The 22,246-nt window shown below is 48.2% G+C and overlaps 1 protein-coding gene across 1 annotated transcript in view; it reads left to right on the plus strand.

Annotated features, from left to right (window-relative positions):
* The first annotated feature begins 120 nt into the window (after window positions 1-120).
* EMCN (endomucin) overlaps window positions 121-22,246 on the plus strand; it is a 142,542-nt gene continuing 120,416 nt past the window's right edge. The window contains exon 1 of the mRNA XM_009634754.1: window positions 121-220. Within this exon, the coding sequence (XP_009633049.1) occupies window positions 121-220 (100 nt within the window). The remainder of the gene's footprint in view (window positions 221-22,246) is intronic.

The following is a 22,246-nucleotide window of genomic DNA, read 5'->3' on the forward strand; positions in this document are numbered from 1 at the left end:
TGGATCAATTTTAGATTAAAGGTTTTTATTTCAGATTGTATAGAAATATAGCACGGAGGAGAGACGCGCAGAGCCTAACTATTCATCTGATCGCTGAAGCTGTTCATCAGGTTAACAAGCATGGCCTCTGCAAAAAGTAGCGGTGAAAGTCCGAGTGCCCACTTTGCTGGCCAGTTCGGTCCTGCGTACATGGCAGCTGAACAACTGTACCTTACCTCAGGTGAGTCCTTCTGTAGCGACGCCTGAGCTGGTGCTTTGTGCAACCCAGAGCGGTGCTGTCGGGCACCGCAACCTCTGCTGCCTGGTTGCGTTGTAAGTTGGGCCCTGGCAGTTGCCTGAACCAATTTAACAAGAAAGGTCTTTTTCTGCTTGGCAGTGGCAGCGTGGCATAGACCTCTCAATCGGTAGACTTGACCCAAAAGATCCATGCCACAAATCAGCGGTGGGTTTGCAAATGCCTGCTGAAATTGCCGAAGAGCTTATCGGTAAGTCAGATAGCCCAGGCTGAGTAATGCATTAGGAAATGCACAAAGTCTGCCTGGTCAGTAAGGAGATTTTTGAACTTATATCTTGGAAGAATGAAAAATGTCCTGAGCATGCAAAATAGCAGTGTCCTGTGTGCCCAGGTAAGGTGGCCTGGCTCTCTTCTGGAGAGAGCCCCTACATCCTACCATGGGGCAGGTTCTGGATTGGCTCTGAGGGACAGCCTAGGCTATACTCAAATGTTCCTAAAAGGACAAAAAAAATTTTCCAAATGTTATTTGTGTCCAGGGTGTCCCACCTCTTCCAGCTGTCCTTCCTTTTTCCTGCTGCAGAAGGAGCTGTAGATGATTTTGAAGAAAAACCCTGGTGCCACTGAAGGCTGAGTTTTGGATTTCGTGGCCTTACTTGGTGACGTGCCATGCACTGGAGTGTGTCTCCCAGTACAGGTTTCTTCCTTCTTACCAAATATGCTACTTTAATGCCAAAAATATCATTGGTGCCTATATCGGGATTTACTGTATTTTTTTTAAGCACTTTGTTCCCACCATGTGAGAGGGTATATTGGATGCATCTATTATATTTTCTGTGCTATCATTTTCCTTTTCAACAGCTATTAAACATGAAGCCTATTGGCTCTTAGCATACATTTTCTGAAGAAGGCAACATTCAAATTTTGTCCAGGGTTCCCTCCAAAATTGCAGCAGGTTTAACCCTGCTTAAGCTTGTGCCAGGATTGCTAACTGTCAGGCAGAGATCTAAATTCTTTCAGCATTTGCCTTGACACCCTTCTTTATTGCCAGAGGAGGATCGTCTGGAGCCTCTAGAGGAGTTTGGGTATAATTTGGCTTTCTCCTGAGAACCTGGACAACAAAGCTGAGGTCAGAAAGCCGGGCTAAAAACAGGCACCGAAAGATGCTGCTTGTCACTGCAGACCTGATCTCTGGCCTCTCTTACTTCAGCTTTGGTTTTATAGTGAAACAGTGGAGTTCAGAGTGTAAAAAAATGAAAATTTAGGGACGCTTTCTAGGTTCAAACTGAATTTACAATCTTGGTCCTTAGAAATCAGTTTCCCTTCTTTTTTCAAGGTACGGTTGCTCAGATTAGTCAGATCTATGAATCTTCCCACTTCTTTCACAAAGAGAGGGATGTGAGAATCAGCTATTTCAAATGTTAAAAAAGCACCAAAGCAACGATTTGGAAAATAGTTTGCAGATCACTGTCTTAGCTGCTTTTGGGAGGATGTTTGATTCTGCTAAAAATGGCTATTTTTGGCACACAAAAAAGTGAACTTTCTGGTTCTTCAGTGATTCAGGAAAAAATATATCCAAGTTCATGTGTGTTCATATGTATATGTTCATATGTATGTGAAAACACAGAGGACTAGCAGCCACCGCTATGGGGGTTCACAAAAAGGAGGAGTTGATGGAGCTAGAGGTAGGGGATATTTTTTTTTTTTTTTTTTTTGTCTTGCTGGGCTGACTTTGCAGTATCAAGCCTGGTAAGCGTTACAAAATGTATGTTTTATGAGGCTTTGATTTTTTTTTTAATTTTTTTTAAATAACTTGAGGGCAGTTTCAGTTTTATATGCGACACCATGTTTCATCAAGCTGACAGATAGCTGTGTGCTATGGGCAGTATTCTGCCGCGGCACACGATCGCAATGGGAAGGGCTGCCTTGGCTCTGTCATCCCTGTCAAAAGCTTGTTTTAGGTAAAGTAACTTGGCAAAGAACGTGCTAAAGGACTGATTTTGCCGCCAGTGAGAAGTCTGCAGGCATGGTGGCAGACATGACAGCATCCGCTCCTTTGTGGAGTCTGCTAATGGCCATCACTGGTTGCTCTGGGGTTCACCAAGGCCCCCTCTCCCTTTTGGACTGAGCCTTGCATGGTTGTTCGCTAGAGTTTTGGGTCTGGGCACCCATTCACGGCAGCAAGACTCGAGCAAGAGGTGGTGGATTCATACTTTAACCAGTACATCCCTGAGGCAGCCAATGCAGACAACCAAGGTGCAATTGAGCAAGCCCATTTCTCTTGACATCTGGCTATTTAATAATCTCTTTTGCTTTACGTGAGCAGTTGAATGCTGTGATGTGGACTAATTTCACAGCATTTTAGGCCAGAGGAGCCTGGTAGGTTGCAGAATTGAGATTCACTGAAGCCGACAGGCACCACTGAGATCGGCTCCTCCAACCCAACTGCTCATGGGGGGTCAGCTGGAGCAGGTTGCTTGGGGCCGTGTCCAGTCAGGTTTTGAGTATCTGCAAGGACAGAGACATCCCAACCTCTCTGGGCAACCTGTGTCAGTGGTTGCCCTTACATTAAAAAAGATTTTTCTTACATTTAAAAATTTCCTGTATTTCAGTTTGTGTCCACTGCCTCTTGTCCTGCTACCAGGCTTCACTGAGAAGAGCCTGGCTTCATCTTTTTTACTCCCCCCATCAAGTATTTGACAGAATCACAGAATGGCAAGGGTTGGAAGGGACTTCTGGAGATCACCTAGTCCATCCCCCCTGCTAATGCAGGTTCACCTAGAGCAGATTGCACAGGACATCGTCCAGGCAGGTTTTGAGTATCTCCAGAGAAGGAGACTTACACAGAAGGACTTATACAGAAGGAGATTTATACACCTTTTCTCCAGACTGAGCAGTCCCCATTTCTCCTCATAGGTCAGATGTTCTTTAATCACTTCCATGGTCCTTTGCTGAACTCACTCCAGTCCATGTCTGCCTTGTGCTGGGGACCCCAGTCCTGGACACGGTACTCCAGGTGTGTCTCACCAGTGCTGAGCAGAGGGACCAAAAAGTTAAATCACCTGCTCTTGTTTCCTGTATATACCATTTAATTTCTACAACATATATTGGTGCCAATAATTTAAGACAAGTGAAGACATTTCTGTCCTTGTAAATCAAAGAGATGGGAGCTGTACCTCAGAAAACAGAAGCAGCAGAGGTACGCAGCAGTTGTGGAGCTGAGATGTACTAAGGTGCAGATCCAAGAAGATATGAAAAAATGAATGCCTCACCAGTCTTGAGAGGACAGTGGAAGACTGGAATAATATTTATTGCCAAATTGGGTAAAAAATTTGATCAGCAAATTATCGAGGTAGGTATCCAAGAGGGAGGATCCTGCTCACTGCATGTCCTGCACTGTGTCCCACCTACTGCTGATCCTTGGTGCTTCAGAAGGCAGCAAAGAAGTCAGGAAAAAACCTGGCCAACCTTGTACTGAGGGGAATAGTCCCTTCCTGGATGCAGCGGGCAAGTGGCTGAAGCCCTGAAGCACATCGGTGGTAGACAGTCGCTATCGTAGTGCAGAGCTGCACATGTTGGCAGGACATCACTAAATGAGAGAACTTGTTGCCTCCCTGGGGAGGGAGAAGTAACCTTCCAAGGAGGCGGCCTGAGGAGAAGGTAATTTGCTTATCTGACACTTGATTGTTTTTTGGTTAATAAGCTTTGCACTTGGATTCTTGAATTTTTCTAAAACGAGAAGAAAGTGCACTCTGAAGGGAACGTGAGGCTGACGCTGCGGCTGAGCTTAAGCAAGGCTGCAGAACTGATGTTTAGGCAAAAGACTGAGGAGCCATAGACCAGGGCACCAGAGAAAGAAAAGGAATGAGGAGTGGGGCTGGCAGGAGAGCTTGGGGTATTTATTTCATTCCTTTCTCAAGGTAGACAGGAGAAGAGGCGGCAGTGGCAGTGCTGAAGGAGACCTGAACACTTAAGACTGAGACGACGAGAAACAGAAGCTGTCCAATGTACCTTGGCTTTGGGTAGGCAACGACAGAAACTATTTAGGCGGATAAAATTCACTTTAGACTAGATGTGCACTTAAAGATGATGGTAGAGTTCAGGCTGTGACCTGAAGGCAGTCATGCATAAAAGACGAATGGGGAAATAAAGTTTTGGAGGGCAGACCTGTGATAAGGAGTGGGCTGAGGCTCAGAGCCCTGACAGGGGAAGAAGCACAGATTGCAGGGCTGAATGCTGTGCTGCATGCTGAAGGGCTGAATCAGTTCAGCTTAAATGCAAGAATGCCTGTAACTTAGGGGTTTAGACCTGATACAAAGGAGTTGCCATGAAGTCAGCTGGCCTGACGGTCCAAAGCCTGGCCTCTCTGCAGGATAGAAGGGCAGGAGTTATGAGGACCTTAAATCTCAACTAAACTTGTAAGGACACAAGGTAATGGACACCTCAAACAGAAAAATAAAAAGCTGTAAGGAATGGGAAAATGACCTGTCAGCCACATAAGTTGGGGATGGCCAGTAAAGTCCAGGAATACAGTGAAAGTCAGCACGAGTCCAGCTAAGTTGTCTTTGCTGATTGTGGTTGAAAAGCAGCAGAAAACTTTTCCAGACACTTGAATAAGAAGAGCAAGGTATAAATAAGTGGGAAATGATGCAATGAGGGTAAAGGAGAGATTTAAAGTAGATAAATTGGCTAGAGAACCATGGAAGGAAAGCCAAGAATGAGATTTAGGGTATGGAAACAAGAACTACAGCTATCGAGACAGAAGCAAATACAGAGTTTAGCGCGCTTATTCCAGGAAAATGCAATAGTTTCTTTCCTACAATTGCAACAGAAAATGCCACATTTGCTTACTCGTCAAATAGCAATGCTCTTTAACAGTTCTCTGAATGGGTGGTATATTATATTTTGAAAATACACTTGGAGCATATATAATACAGAAGTATATATAAATAAGGAGCAACCACAGGGCCGTTGGTCTGAGCATAATCATATGCAAAGATTGAAAGTAAATCTTGAAAGAACCACCAACCAAAATGTGTGTGAGAGGGGCTGTTTGCTACAGTGCTGTGTGGCAAATAGAAATAAGTTATGGGTGTCAGGAACACGCACATGAAAGTTAAGGTGGAAAGGAGCAAGCTGAGGGGAAGATCGCAACTGTCAGTGTTGGGAGAGGAAGTTCTGGATAGTGAAAAGGTTCCTCAGAGGTAGCAGATAGCAGTTTAGATAAGCAAGAAATGCTGTGGCATCGTAAGTTGTTCCTCCCTTCACTTTTCCATCTGTCTTTCTGTGCATCCTCACCAGCTTTCAGTGGGAGGCTAGGATTACTGGGGGGACCGGGATTAGTTGGGTGATCACTGCTGGAGGGAGCTCCGTTCCACACCTTTCTCTGCCCGTTCCTTTCCCTCTCTGCTTTCTTCCCATCTTGTCCCTCTTCTTTCTCTCTCCCCCATTCTTTTGCTTTATCAAAGCATTTTGCCGCTGGTTCCTTTCCCCAGATCCCCCAGGATGCTGCCAGCTGCCTGCCTGCGAGGCAGGCACCGACTGGCAGCATCCCCACTGCAGCCTGGATGCCCCAGGGTCACACCTCTGTCACCTCCAGGGTGTCCGTGCCTGCAGGGTCACACCTCTGTGTCACCTCCGGTGCGTCCGCACCTCAGTTCCCCATGCTGCTGCCGTGACCTCCACTGCCCCTGGACTGAGGTGCCTGTGTGTCCAGGCAGCTGCTGCTCACAAAACCCAGCCTACAGCGTGGTGAATTCCACGGAGACTGGCCCTGAGTGCGGGAGCATCACCAGCAGGTCACCGGCTCTAGCTTCTTGCTCCTATTAACAGAGTTAGGAGCGTTCCTTTGGGAATAGGTGGTGTTAGGAAAACATTGATATTTGCAGCGAGAGGGTGACTTGGCAGGAGAATAAGACAATTTTTTTTTTCTTTGAGGAGATGAGGAAATAATATGGGTAACAAAAGCTTTTACATATGTAGTGAGAAGCACTGGCGTTGCCCCAGGAGTAAGTTGGCATCAATAAGTGACAGCGCTGATCCTTCCTGAGGAGCTGGTGGGGAAAAGCAGCAGAGGGATCAGCTCTGGATGTGGGGGGGGAGGAGGGGGGGCTTCTCCTGGTCTTTTCCGCCTCCGTGTGGCTATTTTAGTTACAGTGGAGAAAAAAAAAAATAATGGTCAGTTTTGCCTTTGCTATCTCCCAGCAAAGAGTTTCTCTTGGCCCTTTCACCTCCACAGCTTTTTCTTATAAGGAGTGATTCATGCGTGTGCTTTCATATGGAAATAGATTTGCAAGACTTGCCAAACAGCGCACCTCTTAAAAGCACAGCTGGGTGCTGACACGGCAGTGTTTCCCTCAGTCCAGAAAGTTAAATCCAGAAATAACCTCCCATCTCCAACAGCTCGATGACTCACGCGGGCTTTGGGGAGGGTGCAGGGATTCCCGTCCCCAGAAAGCCCCGCCGCCAAGCTGTCAGAGCCCGCGCCAGGAGAGGCCGTCCGGCTCCTGAGTCAGAGCAAATGGCTTCTGTGGGTGCCACGAGTTAGAGGAGATGGGCAACGAGGGACTAGGGCAGGGATGTGAGGACAGGGACCGAAGCGCTGCTGGTGTTTAATACCTGAGTATTAAACACACCCTTTCTCCCCCAAAGCAGGAGGAGAATGCCCCTGCTGTGCCCACAGAGCGGGCTTTCCTTTTCCCGTGCCCGGGAAGGGCTGGGGCACGAGTCTGCAAAGCTCCCTGCCAGAAACACTGGGCGAGAGCTGCACAGCCCTCCCAAAGGGGTGTAAAAGCAGGCGGGCACGGCTCGGGCGCCCTGGGGATGCATCTCTTCAGCTTCCCGAAGGGGAAAGGGGGGAAAGACGTCTGTGCTCATGGTCCTGATTCACCCAGCTTCCTGGCCACGCTTCCCACCGTGGCTGGGCTGGTGGCTCCTAAATGACATGTTTTCTGTTAAACCATCTAAGCCATCAGGTGGCTTGTCCAAAACTCAAGGGGGTTCATCCTTGTGAACAACTACCTCTGTGGGGGTCTTGTGTAATGAGTGAAAATATGTGCTAGGAGATCTACAGTAAATTATTCTGACTACTAAGATATAGATAGCCGTGAAGTTAAAGATATCCATGCAGTAGTTACACAGGTGCATTTCTTGCTGGGCTGGTCTTTGGTGTCTTTGCTCCTGTGCTGGTCCTAGAGTATCAAAATTTAGGTAAAACTACCCATGGAAATAACCTTACTTTTTTTCTTTTCCTATGGGTTCTGCTTTTATTGTTGTTTTTAAACATAGTTAACCCGACTCAATCTTTGTCTCTAGCGTGTCAAAATTACTCCCAGGTCCTCACAGCTTAATCAGGAGTGTGAATGTAGCATCAGCACAGGCTCTGCCTGCAAAGAGATATATAGAGATATATGTATGCACATACACACACACGTATATATGTGTTAACTAACACAGTTGTTTTGGGCAGAGAATATGATCTTTTTTCAGCATTTTAGATTGGACCTGCCTCGCGACCCCACAGGCATGGAGAGACAAGATACGAAAGCGGGGCTCTGCCATGGCTGCCTTCCCCTCCTTTCCCCCCACCCCCCACCCCACAAGTCTAATCTGACCCTTTCTCCAGGTTTCTTCATTGTGCTTTCCTAGAAAGACAGAGGGACTTTCTGCCCCTCCCTGGGAACACTGAAGCATGGACAGGACCCAGCTATGGCTTAAAACCAGCAGCAAAAACCCCTCAGCCCAGGCCCGCAAGCACCAGCACCGGCAGCACACGCAGCCCATCCCCACTGCTGGCACTGGTGGGTGCAAACCCCGCGGCACTGGGTCTATGGGGAGCAGGGCCGGGAGGGATAGCTGAGCCAAAATTTCCCAGGAACCAGAGCACAGCAAGCAGCAACTTTGATCTAAAAAAGTGCCTGTCTGGGTAACATTATTGTTATTTTTCTTGCCATTCCTGGCCTGGCAGCCTTGCCTCTCCATACTCCACTTCCTTCAGTGGAAGCAATAGGCTCAGGATGACTTGGTATATGTGGGGATGTGCTGTAGGGGAGCCGAAGCCAGCAGCTGGGCTGGGAGCTCGCCTGCTCGGAGCGTGCTGCACATATTTGCAGAAAACCTGGACCTGCAGGAGCCCGGCAGAGCTGCTGCCCAGTCAGTCGCTGGGATTTACAGCAGGGTGATGAAAGCACATTTATTAAGGTGAAAATATTCTATGCAGTTTGGCACGCTTTGCCAAACTGTTACTGGGAGAAGAGAGCAATATAGCCCGGAGCAGCAGGACAAAAGGAATCCAGGCCATTTAGAGCTGGTAGGGAGTTTTAGGTAATGTTATTAACTGTGTAATGCTTTCTTAGTGAAGCTTGTGGAGGAAAACCTTAGTATCTAATGGAATAGCTCTCATTATTTCCTGGCTCAGAAATATTTCCAGTCTCCTGCGGTATCACATGTACTGGAGAGGTCTTAGGTGTTGCCTGTTTGCAAGGGCAGTGAAAGGCCAAGGCTGAGGGGAGTGCAGGGAAAGGAGAGAGGAATGGGAGAAAGTATGGCTTTAATACCAGAAAATACATTTTTTCCAAAACTCCATTTTATTTCTTTTCTTATTATCGCCAAGATTAATTAAGGAGAAAAATCCCTGAAATATGGATCATTTGAAAGAGATCAGCTGGGAGCGAAGCTTTAGCAAAATTGTCAAAAGACTAAACACATCATTTATCTCTGCGCCACAGCTGAGGTGCAATGAAAAATATATTCTGCTGAGCACTGAAAATTAAATTAAGTTATGCTCATGTGAGCACTTGTGTGTTGTTAGAATAAAACCCCGGGGTTTTGTAATTGCTTGGGTACTAAACCTTCTGGGGCGGCTGTTGCGGAGCGGGCTTGCCCAGTTGTGGGCAGGCTGCTGCTCTGACAGCGGATCGCGGCGGCTACGCCCATAACACCCGTAGCGGCTGCTGGGGACCTGTGGGATGCAATGGCTTGAAAATTACAGACAAGAAGCTTGGTGGGAAGCTGCGTGTTGCCGTTGGATGTGACCCTTTCCTAGAGGCGGCAGCATGCCTTGCCACTTCCCCAGGGAGCTCTCTTGCCTTCCCTCCTCTCCTGTGTGTTCCCCGGCCGGACACGTGAGTCGTCCTCCACACAAAGAACACAAGGGGAAAAAAAAACCCAGTGTGAAACATGCGTGACCTCTCTCTCCAGCCTGTAAAGCTCCTTGATGTTACGCAGCATGGCACAGGCAGTCAGGAGCAATGGATGATGCAGAGAATGATTTATTTAAGAGATACAAGTCATGCTTTAAATTCAGCCCTGCTCTTTTCCGCCCTATCCAAAGTCTTCTGCTGGTGCTCCCACAGCCCTCTCCCATTTTGCCCCCTGCAAGCTGCAGTTTTGGAGAGCTCAGCTCCCAGTGATGGCAGTTTGCCAGGTACATTCTCTGTGGACACCTTCCCTGAACTGAATTGCACCTCCTGGGCAGAAAGAATGGGAACGCCTTTCTTCGCCTCCATTTCCATGCCAGGTGATTCATTCAAACATCCAGCAAAAAATATTCAGAGGGGCCAAACGGGTTACACCTTGCCCTTAACCCTGCCGCGCGGCAGGCCAGGGACGCAGCCCACCCCACCCCCCCAGTGAGGATCTCGCCGTGTGGTTGCCTTCCTCTGCGCGCGGGTTTGGAGCACAGGCGCCTGTGCATCACTATGTGTAAGCGAAACCCGTTGCCATGGTGACAGCGAGGCTTTCTAAGTATGGCCTGCGATGCCCAAAATTGCACGGGTGTTAACCGCTGAGGTGCGAGCAGGGTCCCTGCTGACACTTAGAAACCTGCTGGTGGGGCTCACACAGAAAGTGTTTGTGCTGGTGGGTGAGCCCCCTGAACCGGTGGCGGTGTTAATTATGGGTTGCTGATTTTTATCTTCTGCAGTGCCCCGGCTGCTCCCGAGGACGTGCAGGCTGGCTCTGGGACCCCGCGCGCTGCAGCTGATAAGAAGCTGGACTGTATTTATCTTACAAGCGCAGGGATGGATTTGCAGCGGTTTTTTTCACTACTTGACATGGCTGGGTTCCTGCTCGCTTAAAGTAACGTAGCTGTTCCAAAGCTTATCTGTGTGGGGCTGAACAGAGGTAGGGTGAGATTACACCTGATACGATTATCAATCTTGTAATTACATGCAAAAGACCCAGGTGCCCGCCTGGGTTTTGCGTATGAATCCAACACGAGTCAGGCACGAGAGTATTACAGGCCAAGGAAACCTGCGCTTGCCAGACCTTTGCCTTCGGTGAGAGCTGTGGCGTGAAACGCAGCGATGTGTTTGAAGCCGCAGCGCTTGTCGTGCGCGTGTCCTGGGTCAGCTCATGTCCCACTGAGGAGAGACGGGAGGTCTGCAGGCCAGGTGCCCCGTGGTCCCCGTGATGCTCATCCCTCCTGAGCATGGGGGCGGCGTTTGCTGGCAGGAGGTGAGAGCTTTTCTGCGCCATCTGCCCGTCCGCAGGACCTCCATGCTGAGCTGGAGAGCCTGGGCTTTCCCGGCAGTGGTCCCAGCTGTGCCGTGCTGGGGAGAGCTGCCTGAGGACCACGGACCCACTCTGCCCCCTCTGCCTGCTCCAGCACTCCCAGAGAGACTTTGGTTTCAATGAGAATTAGGAAAATAACTGGGACTTTTTGTTCCTAATGCTGTAAATCATAAAGATAGAAAAACATTATCCTGGGCTGGTTGGTGATACCCCTCTCCTCAGTGTGGGCAGCTTCTGGGCTCCCCCCAACTGATCTCAGTGCGAGGCTCCCCGTGGCGTGGGGCAGGATATCAGGGTGCATCTCCCACCATCAAAAAGCTCCCCTCAGATTTTGGAGCTGGAGAGGCAGCTCAGCAGGATCCACACGCGCGTATTTGCAAGCCGTGGGAGATGCAGGTGGGATGAGAGGGAGGGCAGAGGGAGAGGGTGCGAGGTGAGGGTCCCCCTCGGCCTCACGGCAGGAGGAGGAGGAGAAGAGAATACGGCAGAGGTCACAGCTCCTGCTCAACCTGCCTTCCGGAGCTTTCCAGCCTCTTGGAGCAGCTGAAACCTTCCTAATACCCCATCTCCCAAAAAAGGACAAATAGCTCATATTTGAGGTACAAAGCATGGGGAGGGAAGGCAGTAAGTGAGCAATACAATGCCACAAAACTTCCAGAAGCTGCTGCAGCTGATACAGAGCAAACCTAGAAGCAAGGCAGAGAGGGAGGAAGGAAGCCTGTGGGGCAGCCCTGCAACGAGCAGCCGCTCACAGGAAAAGCGGGGAGAGGAAATGGGGGCCGGGCACACCAATTTTGCAGATGAAAAACCATGTCTAGAGAGAGAAAGAGGCCAGCAACAGGAATTATTCAGATGGCGTAAGGCCATCGGGGCCATCCTCCCTTGGCAGGGGCCCCTGTGCAGGACCGCCAGCTTCTGCGCAGGGTCTGGTCTCTGGGTCGATCCGAGGTGCACAGCCAAGCGTGGGGTACGTAGGGCTGGGGCTGAGCCATAGCCGGTGGCACCTGAGGGGGCAGAGAGGAATTTGGTGGGAGGGAGGGAGGCTGGAGAACGGCACCAAGACTGCAACACTGCCTGGGAGCCACACATCACCCTGGTTTCCATCTCACAATGGAGGCGAGGAGGTGTCTTTTGGAGCTTGGAGGTGGTTGTGCTTTTTAAATACCGAGTGAAATGTGAAAAAGTAAAATTGTTCCCGGTCCTACACCCTCGGAATGATTTATGCTGGTATTTAATCCTGCTTGTGTTTCCCTGCCCACTGCGTTCTGGTTTTCTCTGTGCTTTTGTAAGGGGTGGGAAAGCAGCGCGCTGCTGATTACAACCCAGGGCTGTTTGGATGCAGAATGAGGGAGAGAGGTGAAGAGAAATTAACAAATAAATGAAAAGTCCCACCATCACAGTAAATCTGGGTCCTGCTCTTTGCAAAGCCCACCAGTGTGTTTCCAGGGAGACTATAAGTTATTGGTAGTGATCTGTCGAAGCCTGGCTGGCTCAGGGTTTGGCTGGCAGCAGTGCTTGCTCGCCGCCGTTTGCACTGCTGGGACAAGTCGAAATCTGCCGGGTCTCGCTGCTGCACTTTGAGGGCCGTCTGTGTGGCCAAGGTGTCACGTCCGCCCCAGCCCCACGGGTGCAAAAGGTGGTTTTAGGGGCTGGCGCTGGCTGCAGGGCAGGGCAGGTGGCTGCTGCTGTGATGCCTGGGGAAGCATGGTGCGGTGCACAGTGCGTGCGCTGGCAGAGTCGTTGGCTTTCACTATGACCCTTTCTTAAAAGCTCATTTTTAAACTTCCAGGCTGTCTTTGCATTCACGTGCTGATGGAATGCACAGTCGTGTCCTTCATTAAAAACCAATACAGAGGCACCTGGGTTGCTTCTGGGCAGGGGATGCAGGCCTTGGTAACAGGAGCGCAAGGAGTGGGGAAACCGTGGTGGACACGTGCACGGCCGGGATGCTCCGTTTCCCTCCTCCCCGTGCACAGCCGGCACCTTGGCTGGAGGGGCCGGCAGGAGGGAGCCGGCAGCGGACGCAGGCAGGGGCTAGTGCTGCCTGCATGGTTCCCGCTGCCGGTCAATGAATGAATAAAGCTTTCTGGCCTCTTACCAGAGCCATCATTTCAGTCAGTTTGTGCTCCCTCCTGCAAGTTGTCCGTGACTGGTTTTATTTGCTTTGCTTTCTGCCTCAAGGTCCCTCAGCGGGCTGCCTCAGGCCAACAAAAAAATCATGCAAACTACCCACAAAACAGGGCCATAGCTGTTTCCCCTGCCCTATGCTCTGGCTTGCAAATTTGGCTGGCCGAGTTCTCTGCATCATCTCTTTGAGCCTGTTGTCCTGGTGTCATTCAAATCAGTTACGTGGTGGCTGGCTGCCGGCAGGTTTTCTCCTCTTGGGGTGGGTTTTTTGCTTTGTTTCAGGTTTTGTGAGGATTCTGGGGTGTTTTCAGTTGGTTTGGTTTTTTTGACAGCCCAAAGGGCAAGCGACTGTTTCAAACCCTCTACAACTGCCTGGAAGGAGGCTGTAGTGAGGTGGGCGTCAGTCTCTTCTCTCAGGTGACAGGCGATAGGACAAGGGGAAATGGTCTGAAGTTGTGCCAGGGCAGGTTTGGGTTGGACATTAGGGAAAATTTTTTCACTGACAGTGTTGTCAAGTGTTGGAATGGGCTGCCCGAGGAAGTGGTTGAGTCCCCATCCCTGGAGGTATTTAAAAGAGGGGTAGATGAGGTGCTTAGGGACATGGTTTAGTGGTGGGATGGCAGGGTTAGGTTAACGGTTGGACTTGATGATCTTAAAGGTCTTTTTAACCTAAATGATTCTATGACTGTGATTCTAAATGAAAGCAAAGCTTTGCGGTGTGGCTCTTCAGGCAGAGGCGGGTGGCCCAGCAAACCCTGAAGCAGCCGGGCAGCCTCTTGGGGGATGCACTGAGGAAAGATGCCCAGAGACAGCTCCGAGGCAGCAAGGTGCACGTCCTAAACATGCTCCTCCTGCAAGCTCTCCTGTCTTTCCTCAGGAGCCCCCACTTCGTGTCTGCCCACCTTGACGGGGCTCTGCTCCCAGCCCCTCTGCGGACCCGGTCCCCCTGCGCCCTCCCCAGCTGGGACACCCAGGAGGGAGCTGATTTAATTTAGTTGTTGAGCAGCTGGACCTTATGCTGGTGAGATCCATGAATTATTATTAAGAAAGCAAAGCTTCGTTAGGATGCCTGCAGCTGCGCTGCTGCAGCCTTTCCCAGATGAAAGTAATTTCTGCAAAAATTTATGCAGGATTTTTTGGCTCCCTGGCTCCCGTTGTGCTGTGCTTGCTTCTCCTGGCTCCTCCCTTTGGCTGGAGATGGCCTAACATAGTAACCAGAGAAATACCTAAGGATTTTAATTTAATCCAAGCTCTGCTGAGATGGAGCCCTGGCAACTGCTTGCAGCACTTGTGTGCAAGGTAACATCAACACAAGTGGCCGGTGGATGGGGAGAGAAGATGCACTCCCTGGTACCCCGCTGCCTCCGGTGCCTCTGATGCCCTCTGAGGCCTGATGTCTCCTAATGGCTGTATAAACTGATCTGCACAGGGATGAACGTAATCCCAAATGTTTTGACCGCAGTTGATGTAAATACCTGTGCTCATTTTAGTGACCTCCAGGGACCTCCGGCACACGGGTGGATGAAACGGATGCCTCCTAGCATCCATCCCAGAGTTTGGCCTGGGCACATTTCCCTGCAGGAACCTGAAGGAGCCAACCCATAGCCCTAAGGCATCCTCCTGATCCTTCTGCACGGGAAGGGAAATCTGTTGCCTTCAGTTTGTCTTTTTGGTTCATAACAGCAGCGTTTCCACCTCTGGTCTCTCCCTGGGTTGGCCTCTCCTCCCTGAAGCCGCTGGTGTGGTGCAGGAGCTGCCATCCGGCCAGGGCTGACTGCCACTGGGTCCCTGCCACTGGGAGCCCTACCGCTGCCCCGACAGCCTGAGGTGAAGCTGGAAGTGAAGTTTCTGAGTGCCATGCAATGAGTAAAATATAAAGAAAGAGAAAAAAAAAAATCAGCCTGTGTTTGAAAATGAAGGTATTTCTTTTTTTTTTTTTTTTTTTTTTTTTTTTAAATCTTCAGAAGGAAAACCATTGGGAAGTACTAGATTGTGGTTTCTCCACCAGTCTTTTCAGAGAAGAAAGGTGTTAGTGCAGAGAAATGGAAGTTGGTGCTTGGATTTTTCAGCTGGAGATGGAGGAGCAAAGAGCCCAAATCCTTCCAATCTTTGACATATGCAGTTATCCTTTCCGCAAGAGAAAATCTTAGAGGGCTGAATATACCAATATTTATGATAATTAACATTATTATTAATTACTTGCCTTTCATCAGGTATTAAAAACACACTCGTGGTTTGCCCATCTGCAGTGTTCACCAGAAGAAAATGTCACTCCTTGCTTTCCAGGCCCCCTCTTTTTTGCCCAGCAGCGCGGGCAAGGTTGCCCCCACCTCAGCTGTGCCACTGTGGGACCCGGTTCGAAGGGTTTCCATGCGGTCACACGAGCTGCAAACCCAACACCTCTTCTCCCACTGCCTTCCTCCTCCCCCCATCCTTGCTCTCTTCCTCATCCTCCTATCTCCGATCATCTGGTCCCTCAGATCTCGCCGTGCAGGACAGGCCACACACACACATCCAGCAGCGTGATCTGGGCATTTCCAAGCAGTTAAATATTCCTGGATTTATGTCCAAGGGAGAATTAATATATAAAAGAAAACAAATTTTCCTTGAAACCTGAAGATTTATATTCTAGAGCATACGAAAAAACTTAGGGATTTAGCTAACACGCGTAAAAAAAAAAAAAAAAAACAAGGAAAAAATCCTGCCGCAAGCAGTATTAGCTGCCAAAGCCATAACTGTGCAAAACTGGAAATCCCTTGCTCAGCTGAACCTAGCACATTGGTATAGCATCTTAAGTGAATTAGCTGGCATTGGAGAGCTAGTGTTTTTTATAAATAATAAACCAAACATTTTTTTCGAGTCATCCTGACAGTTTTCTCGGAGATCTGCAAATATAGTACCTATGTTGTCCAGCTGTGTCATCTGGATCAGCATTTTGGTTTTCTGATGGGGAATTAGAAAAGGTAACATCTGTAAAGAAATACAATTCCTATAGATTATAAAATACTGTCTCTAATGCAGAAATAGATCAGCCATGAAGTGATAATTTAAAAAACATTATACCTGTAATTTATGGATATGTTAATGTTACATAGTAATTTATTCTGTTATTTTGCTGCTTTTCTTGTTTTTTGGCTTCTATTTTCCCTTGTTAGTCTTCTTTGCATGGAAAGGCTATTCAGCTGCATGCCCAAGAGCCGGGATGCTGGTGCACACCGCGGGTGGGACTCCCTGATCTGTGCTATGGGGAATGATCCCATTTGCCCATGTAGGCTTGGGTGCATTCATCAATGTTAAGACTAGACCAAAAAAGGAGGCACGGCAGTGTGATCGTCATGTTTGCTGACGGAAAACTCTTGGGTACCCTCGTTCTTCCAGGTCTTTTTAGGCTGCAGTAGATAAGGAGTGAGGCCGTTCCATTGATCTGGCTTTTCTTCATGGACGTCCCTCTACTTCTACTGCCCAGACCTTTGGTACTCTTAGGTCCCATTTGCAATCATCAGGGGGTTCAAATTTCAGCACGTTGGGTGGCGACAAACTTGCCTAATCCACCTCCTTTTGTGTGAGTCTCCTGAAACCCAGAGCAAGGCCTTTGTAGTGACCAGGTAGTCGACTGACGCCTGTCCAACAACTGCGCACACAAATGGGAAAGTGCCGATCAAAGCCTTTCTGGAATATGCAGCGTCATTCCCGTCCTGGGCGTGGGAGAATTGGGTGTTACAGTGGGTGAATAGTTATGCCCTGGGAGAGATTTCTCATGAATGTGGCTGTCATCTGGACTCTGCGGTTAAAAGGTTTCTTGTCCAATATGACATTATGAAGCCGCTTTGCGTCGACATCAAAGACGGAGGCTGCTGGTGATTTGATTCCCCTTCTTTGCCTGGTAGGGGAAGTGTCCTTCAGGGTATGCCCCATCCTGAGTAACTCCATGAACCCATCTCTTCTGTCTGCATGTCCCAAACCACAGACGACAGGTCTGAGGAAGAAGGCACAGTAGAAAAACATGAAAAAGACCCATGGTGTGGCTTGGTTGGGCTCACCAGGTGGCCCTCTGATCTCTAATCTCCTCATCAAGAGCAGTCCAATGGCTGGATAAAGAAGTCCCAGGGGGATGTGTAGATGACTCTGGTTTCCAGAGCCTGGCTAGAAGAACTGGTGAGGTTCAGGCACCGGGATCGCTTTTATATCATGAGATGGGAAAAGCTAGCTGTGGAAAGGGAGGCATCAGGGTTATCCTCTGCAGGGTGCTTAGTGGGGAAAGCTTTGGAGGACAGGCCTGGGACCCTCCGAGGGAAGAGGCAATGCCTGGGAAACAGCAAAACTCTACTAAGCAACATGGCTTTTGATCCACAAAATTACATAAAATAAGGGATGTGTAAAAGCAAACAACCAAGAAATGCTAGAAACATTGATGCCTTTCTTCTGTGTTGTATTTCAAGGGGTGGCAGGTGACGCAGTGTGTTGAGGACCACAGGATCTGTAACCATGTCAGTGAAGAGCTGGAAGCTCCTGTGGCTGTCTAATGAGCAACGCTGAGTCTGGCAAAGCTATGAGATTACTAAATCTCAAGGCGCTGTTCCCTCAGATAACATCATAAAAAGTGCAGTTGGTGGCCATTTAACACAGATCTGATCACAAAATTCTTGTATGAGAATATCCTTTGGGGTCTTAAAGCGGTTTCCAAGAGCAGATGCTGAAGATGTGCATGTGCATCCAACATAACCAACCAGGAACCTGAAATGGAATCAGAAATTTCAGTGGTCTTCTCCACATGGATAAAGCCCAGTGCTGTTTCGTGTGACTGGAGGGATTCGGAGTATTGCTCGCTTTTTACCATTTTGCTAGAGAAAGGAAGGAAAATCAAGGCTGTACCTATTGAGGAAGCCAGCCATTGGGGGATCCTGGCGACAGACTCCTTCAGCTGTCACTGCTGGCAAACAAAGCATCCCACTGAATTGCAAAGGCTTGTGGAGGGAATAAGAAAATAAAATGGGTTCAGTGACAAGTATTACTGGGTCTGTCATGAGGGAAGTCAGTCTAGTGCTGGGATTTGCCTCAGCTCCTCTAGAAGACTGACGGCCCCGACAGGAGAGACAACAGGTTACTCGACTTGCTGCTCTAAGCCTTAATCCTAGCTATCATTCTCTTGTGTGGTGCCGGAGAAGAAAATAAGGGGTAGGAAAAGTGGAGGACCAGGTCTCCCACTGGAGGAGATTGTACAGGGCCCTTTACTTTGCTAGAAGAGCTTAACAATAGCTGTTAGTAACCATGAAAGGTTTGAATTTAATTCTGTACCCATGTACATTGTCACCACTCAAATTAGAACAGCTATCCCACTGGGATGTGAGGAACCACAGGGTTTTTTTAAAAAAATACATGGTAATTAAAACTATTAGGAAAATTGAATATTTTTATAAGCTCAGTTTCCTGGTTCTCCAGTGGGATAAAAAAAGGGGCGGGGAAAGATGATGCATGTATTTGGGAAAGTTAATTTGGGGCTGAAGTGAAGGAATCCATCCTGTGTTATAAAAATTGTCAGCAGCTGCAGCTGAAGGAAGCAGAACCAGCTCTATCTCACTTGTCATACTGTCTGGGTGGAAACACTTCTTTAGGAAGAAGTGAGAGCTTTAATAAGAAAATCATTTCAGATTTTCCTCTGAATCAAAAGGTCTTTCTCCTTCAAGGTTAAAATTTTACATTAAATATTAACAGAAGAATGAAAGCAATTTCTGCTGAGTGTTTATAGTGTGCCTGCAAAGCCATCGGGAAAGTGTTTGCAAGGATTTGCAGTTGCGGGAGGGTGTGCATGCAGGGCAGGGGGCTCCATCCGGCCCTTGCAGGGCTGAGAGCTCGGCCACAAAGTCAGCCTGGCTCGAATGATTTGAAAATGAAAGACCGGTTTCCAGAGCAAAGAACAAAGGAAAACTGCCTCGCCTCTTTGGAGATTTGCAATTAAAACAAAGCTTTTTGGGGTTGAGCTCCTTGCACTGCTGAAAACCACCGTGCGCTTATCATTTTGCACAGGGTGAATGCAGAGTTACGTCTGCGTCAGGATTCAGTCTCTTTCCTCCTCCTCCTCCCCCCGGTTTGATGAATAGGCGATTGTAAATAATTTAAGACGGTAAATTGTCCAAGTCAGAGACTGCCTTTTAAGATAAAGAGTCTTTAAGTGCACTAATGCAATCCGCACAGCAGCTTGAAGTTCTGGATAACAGATACCAGGTACGATTTGATTTCAGGGTGTTTCTGTCCAGAGTAGCCTGGCTACTGGAAAAAGCTAAAAAAGCTTCTTTCCACCTCTGCCTAGTTTTGGGGACGGCTGGATCTAGATTCAGTCCATCTTCCTCTCTAGGTGCTCTTTGCCTGTAAAACGCTCTGTGTGAGGGTGTTCCCCTGGTTCGGGGGTGCTGGAATGCTGCCCTGGGTGGCCCCACCACTTCCCTGCCTGCCCACTCTCCCCTTAAACTTGTGCAGAGGCAGGGAGGTTGATGCACTCGAAAAACCGAAGCTAAGGGCAAAAAATCTGAGCACAACATCTGCCTGACGCCTGGACCAGAGCCAGGCTTTCGGGTATTTAGAGCAAGGGGTACAAGCAAGCATTTATTTATTGATTGAGAAACAACGCAGTGTTTCTCTGACTCACGATCGGTTTCCAAATCTGATTTAAATAAACTCTTCCAGTGCATAAATCCAGACAAAATGTCATTCACCATATGTTTATTACTAAAACTTGGCGCTTACTTGCATCAAAGTAGTTTTCACACGCAGGCAGTTTGTTACAAAACCTCGGCGAAGCAGGTATAATTAGCATTAGCGCTTGAGGGGGAAAACCGGGGCTGAGAAAAAGAGAAAATAATTTCCTCGCTGCTGCAGAGGGAGTCGGCGCAGGGATTTGGATTAGAAACAGCCTTTCCTAGCTTCCCATTTTCTTCACGCAGATGAGTAGATTTGCATCTTTTATTAATTTTTATAGCAATTGGACAAATAGTGCCTTGCTCATTTCTTAAAGAAAGTGCTTAAAATGCTTGTAGGACTAGCTTAGAAATGTCCAAATACATGGTCTTCCCACCTGCCTGGCGATAACTACCTTCGAAGGAAGATACATGATGAGTTGCTGTATGCCATTTTGCATACAATTAACTTCTATCAAGCAGGACACAAAATGCTTTCTGAACACATCATTTATGTGAGCTTTATAAATGATCCACGCTTGTACTGCTGGCATAAGTTGCTCTGATGAAGCCACGCAAAGAGCCTCAAAGAGATAAGCAACTAGCACGAGGTGGTTTTGTACGAAACTTCTCCAACCATTTCAGTATCACCACTAGGATTACTATCAAGTGCTCAGATATTTTGGACTTTCAAACGAAGTTTGAGAGATCGAAGGCGGCAAAGATAACTGGTCTTTTCCCTTTTTTTACACTTCAGTGTTTATACATGAGCAAATCAAATTATAGGCTGATTTTGATATTTTCTTGGCTGCAAAACAGACCTATCAAAAGATTAAATTCATGTTCAGATATCCCCTTTTGGTTAAATTTCTAACAAATATGAACTTGAAATTTTGTCTGAAAGTAGCAACAGTAAAAATTTAAAAAAACCCATGAGTTCTTTCTCCTAACACATGGAATTTTATTTTTCTTTCCTCTTAGAAAACCGTTTTATGCATGCTAATGGGTCTTTCTAGCAAATCCAAAGATTTGGTACAAAACAATCACATGGGGAAGAGCCTGGACTTGTTCCGTGAAGTGCACGCTGTTTGCCCCAGATATTTCACCAGCTGGGGAAAACGGGTGCTGCTGGAGGTGTCCCCACAGCGAGCAGGTTATGTCTGGGCCATGTTAGGTTAATGGTTGGACTTGATGATCTTAAAAGGTCTTTTCCAACCTAAATGATTCTATGATTCTCCTCCTGGGGAGCACAGCGGTGGCCAGGCAGCTGATGACTCTGTTCCTCCTCCAGGTACACTTCTGCAGAGGCAGCTGAGGTTATCCATCATCCCCATTCCCTTCCTTCCACCCTCTTGACTGTGGTTTTGGTTTGGTTTGGGGTTTTTTTTCCCCTCTTTGAGGTATTGAAAATGGCAAAGCTTTCACTGGCACATTAGTGCTGCTTCAGGTGAGTGTTTAGCAAGTGAAAAAAAAAACTAAGCACGTGGGGAAGCACCTGGGACACGGTTTGTGCTGTCGGCACAGAAGTGGGTAATGGAAAACTGGAGGGAAAAGGCCATTAACCACCTTCCCTTGCATCAGTTCAGCACCTTCAGCAAGGGCAGCTTGTGGAGGCTCCAGCTCAGGGGTGGGGTTTGCAGGGTGCTTTATACCCTCCTACCCGCTGATCTGGTGTGGCGCTCGACCAAGCCCCCAGTGATTGTCACCACCTTCACGTGCAGGTGCTGGGTCCTGAAATCTCCAGTGTCCATCCCTGTACAAAGGCAAAGCTCCACTGACTGGTGCTTCCCATGCACACCCATCATGCAAGGGCAAGTAGGAGAGAGTGTGGGCTGTGCATCAGGACATGTTTTCACGAGCACAGGGCACAGATGGGATTTCAAAGCCAGCAGAGAAAAAAAGGTCAGAAAAGACCGACCCCCAATGTGCTTTTCCAGATTTTGGGGCTGGTCTGCAACTGTCAAGACTCAAGAAAACATATCCAAAAGCTGGACTCAGCTTTTGGGGTGATGGAGAGGACAACACAGACACATGCCTTGAAAATGTCACTGCTGAAAGCTCGCTCTGCATTAGCCATACAGCTAATGTGACCGTACAGCTGAATAACCTTAACAAATGAGAGGAATAGCCTAAGGCAGGGCAGGCTGGCAACCTGTTGGAGTGAAAAGCGGATGCTGTTGAACAAGTCTCCTCTAAACCAGCTTGCGCTGCCTCCAGATATCGCTTTGGGATGAAGCGGTCGAGCGCGCTGGCCACTGAGCTCACTTCTTTAGGAGGAGGAAAATAGCATTACCTGCAGCTATGTTCAGCTACGGGAGATGCATATATATGTTTTCATCCACAGATATCTTACAGAGAGAGAGAGAGAGAGCTGGAGAGGCTCTGTGGAAGGGGGGAAAAGACATAATTTAGAAAATGCACAAACCCTTGAATTTTAACAGAGGTATCAGTTTAAATATTGTATCATTTTGAATCACTTCAAAAATAACAGCTCAGGAATGAACCAGAGAATAAAAGCCCGATCCAGAAAACAATTAGTTCCCTACATAAGCCCACTGGGACTATTACAGGAGATGGGCTGATTTCAGGATGGCACTCTATGGAAATTAGAGTTTTATTCAGTCTCAAAGGGAAGGAATCGAAAGATGTGGAAAATGTTTTTCAAAAGTGTGTCTTGTGATAGGAATTGAGAGTTTGGGAGCAA

Source organism: Egretta garzetta, unplaced genomic scaffold (genome assembly GCF_000687185.1).
Source record: "Egretta garzetta isolate BGI_Z169 unplaced genomic scaffold, ASM68718v1 scaffold72, whole genome shotgun sequence".
NCBI lineage: Eukaryota > Metazoa > Chordata > Aves > Pelecaniformes > Ardeidae > Egretta > Egretta garzetta.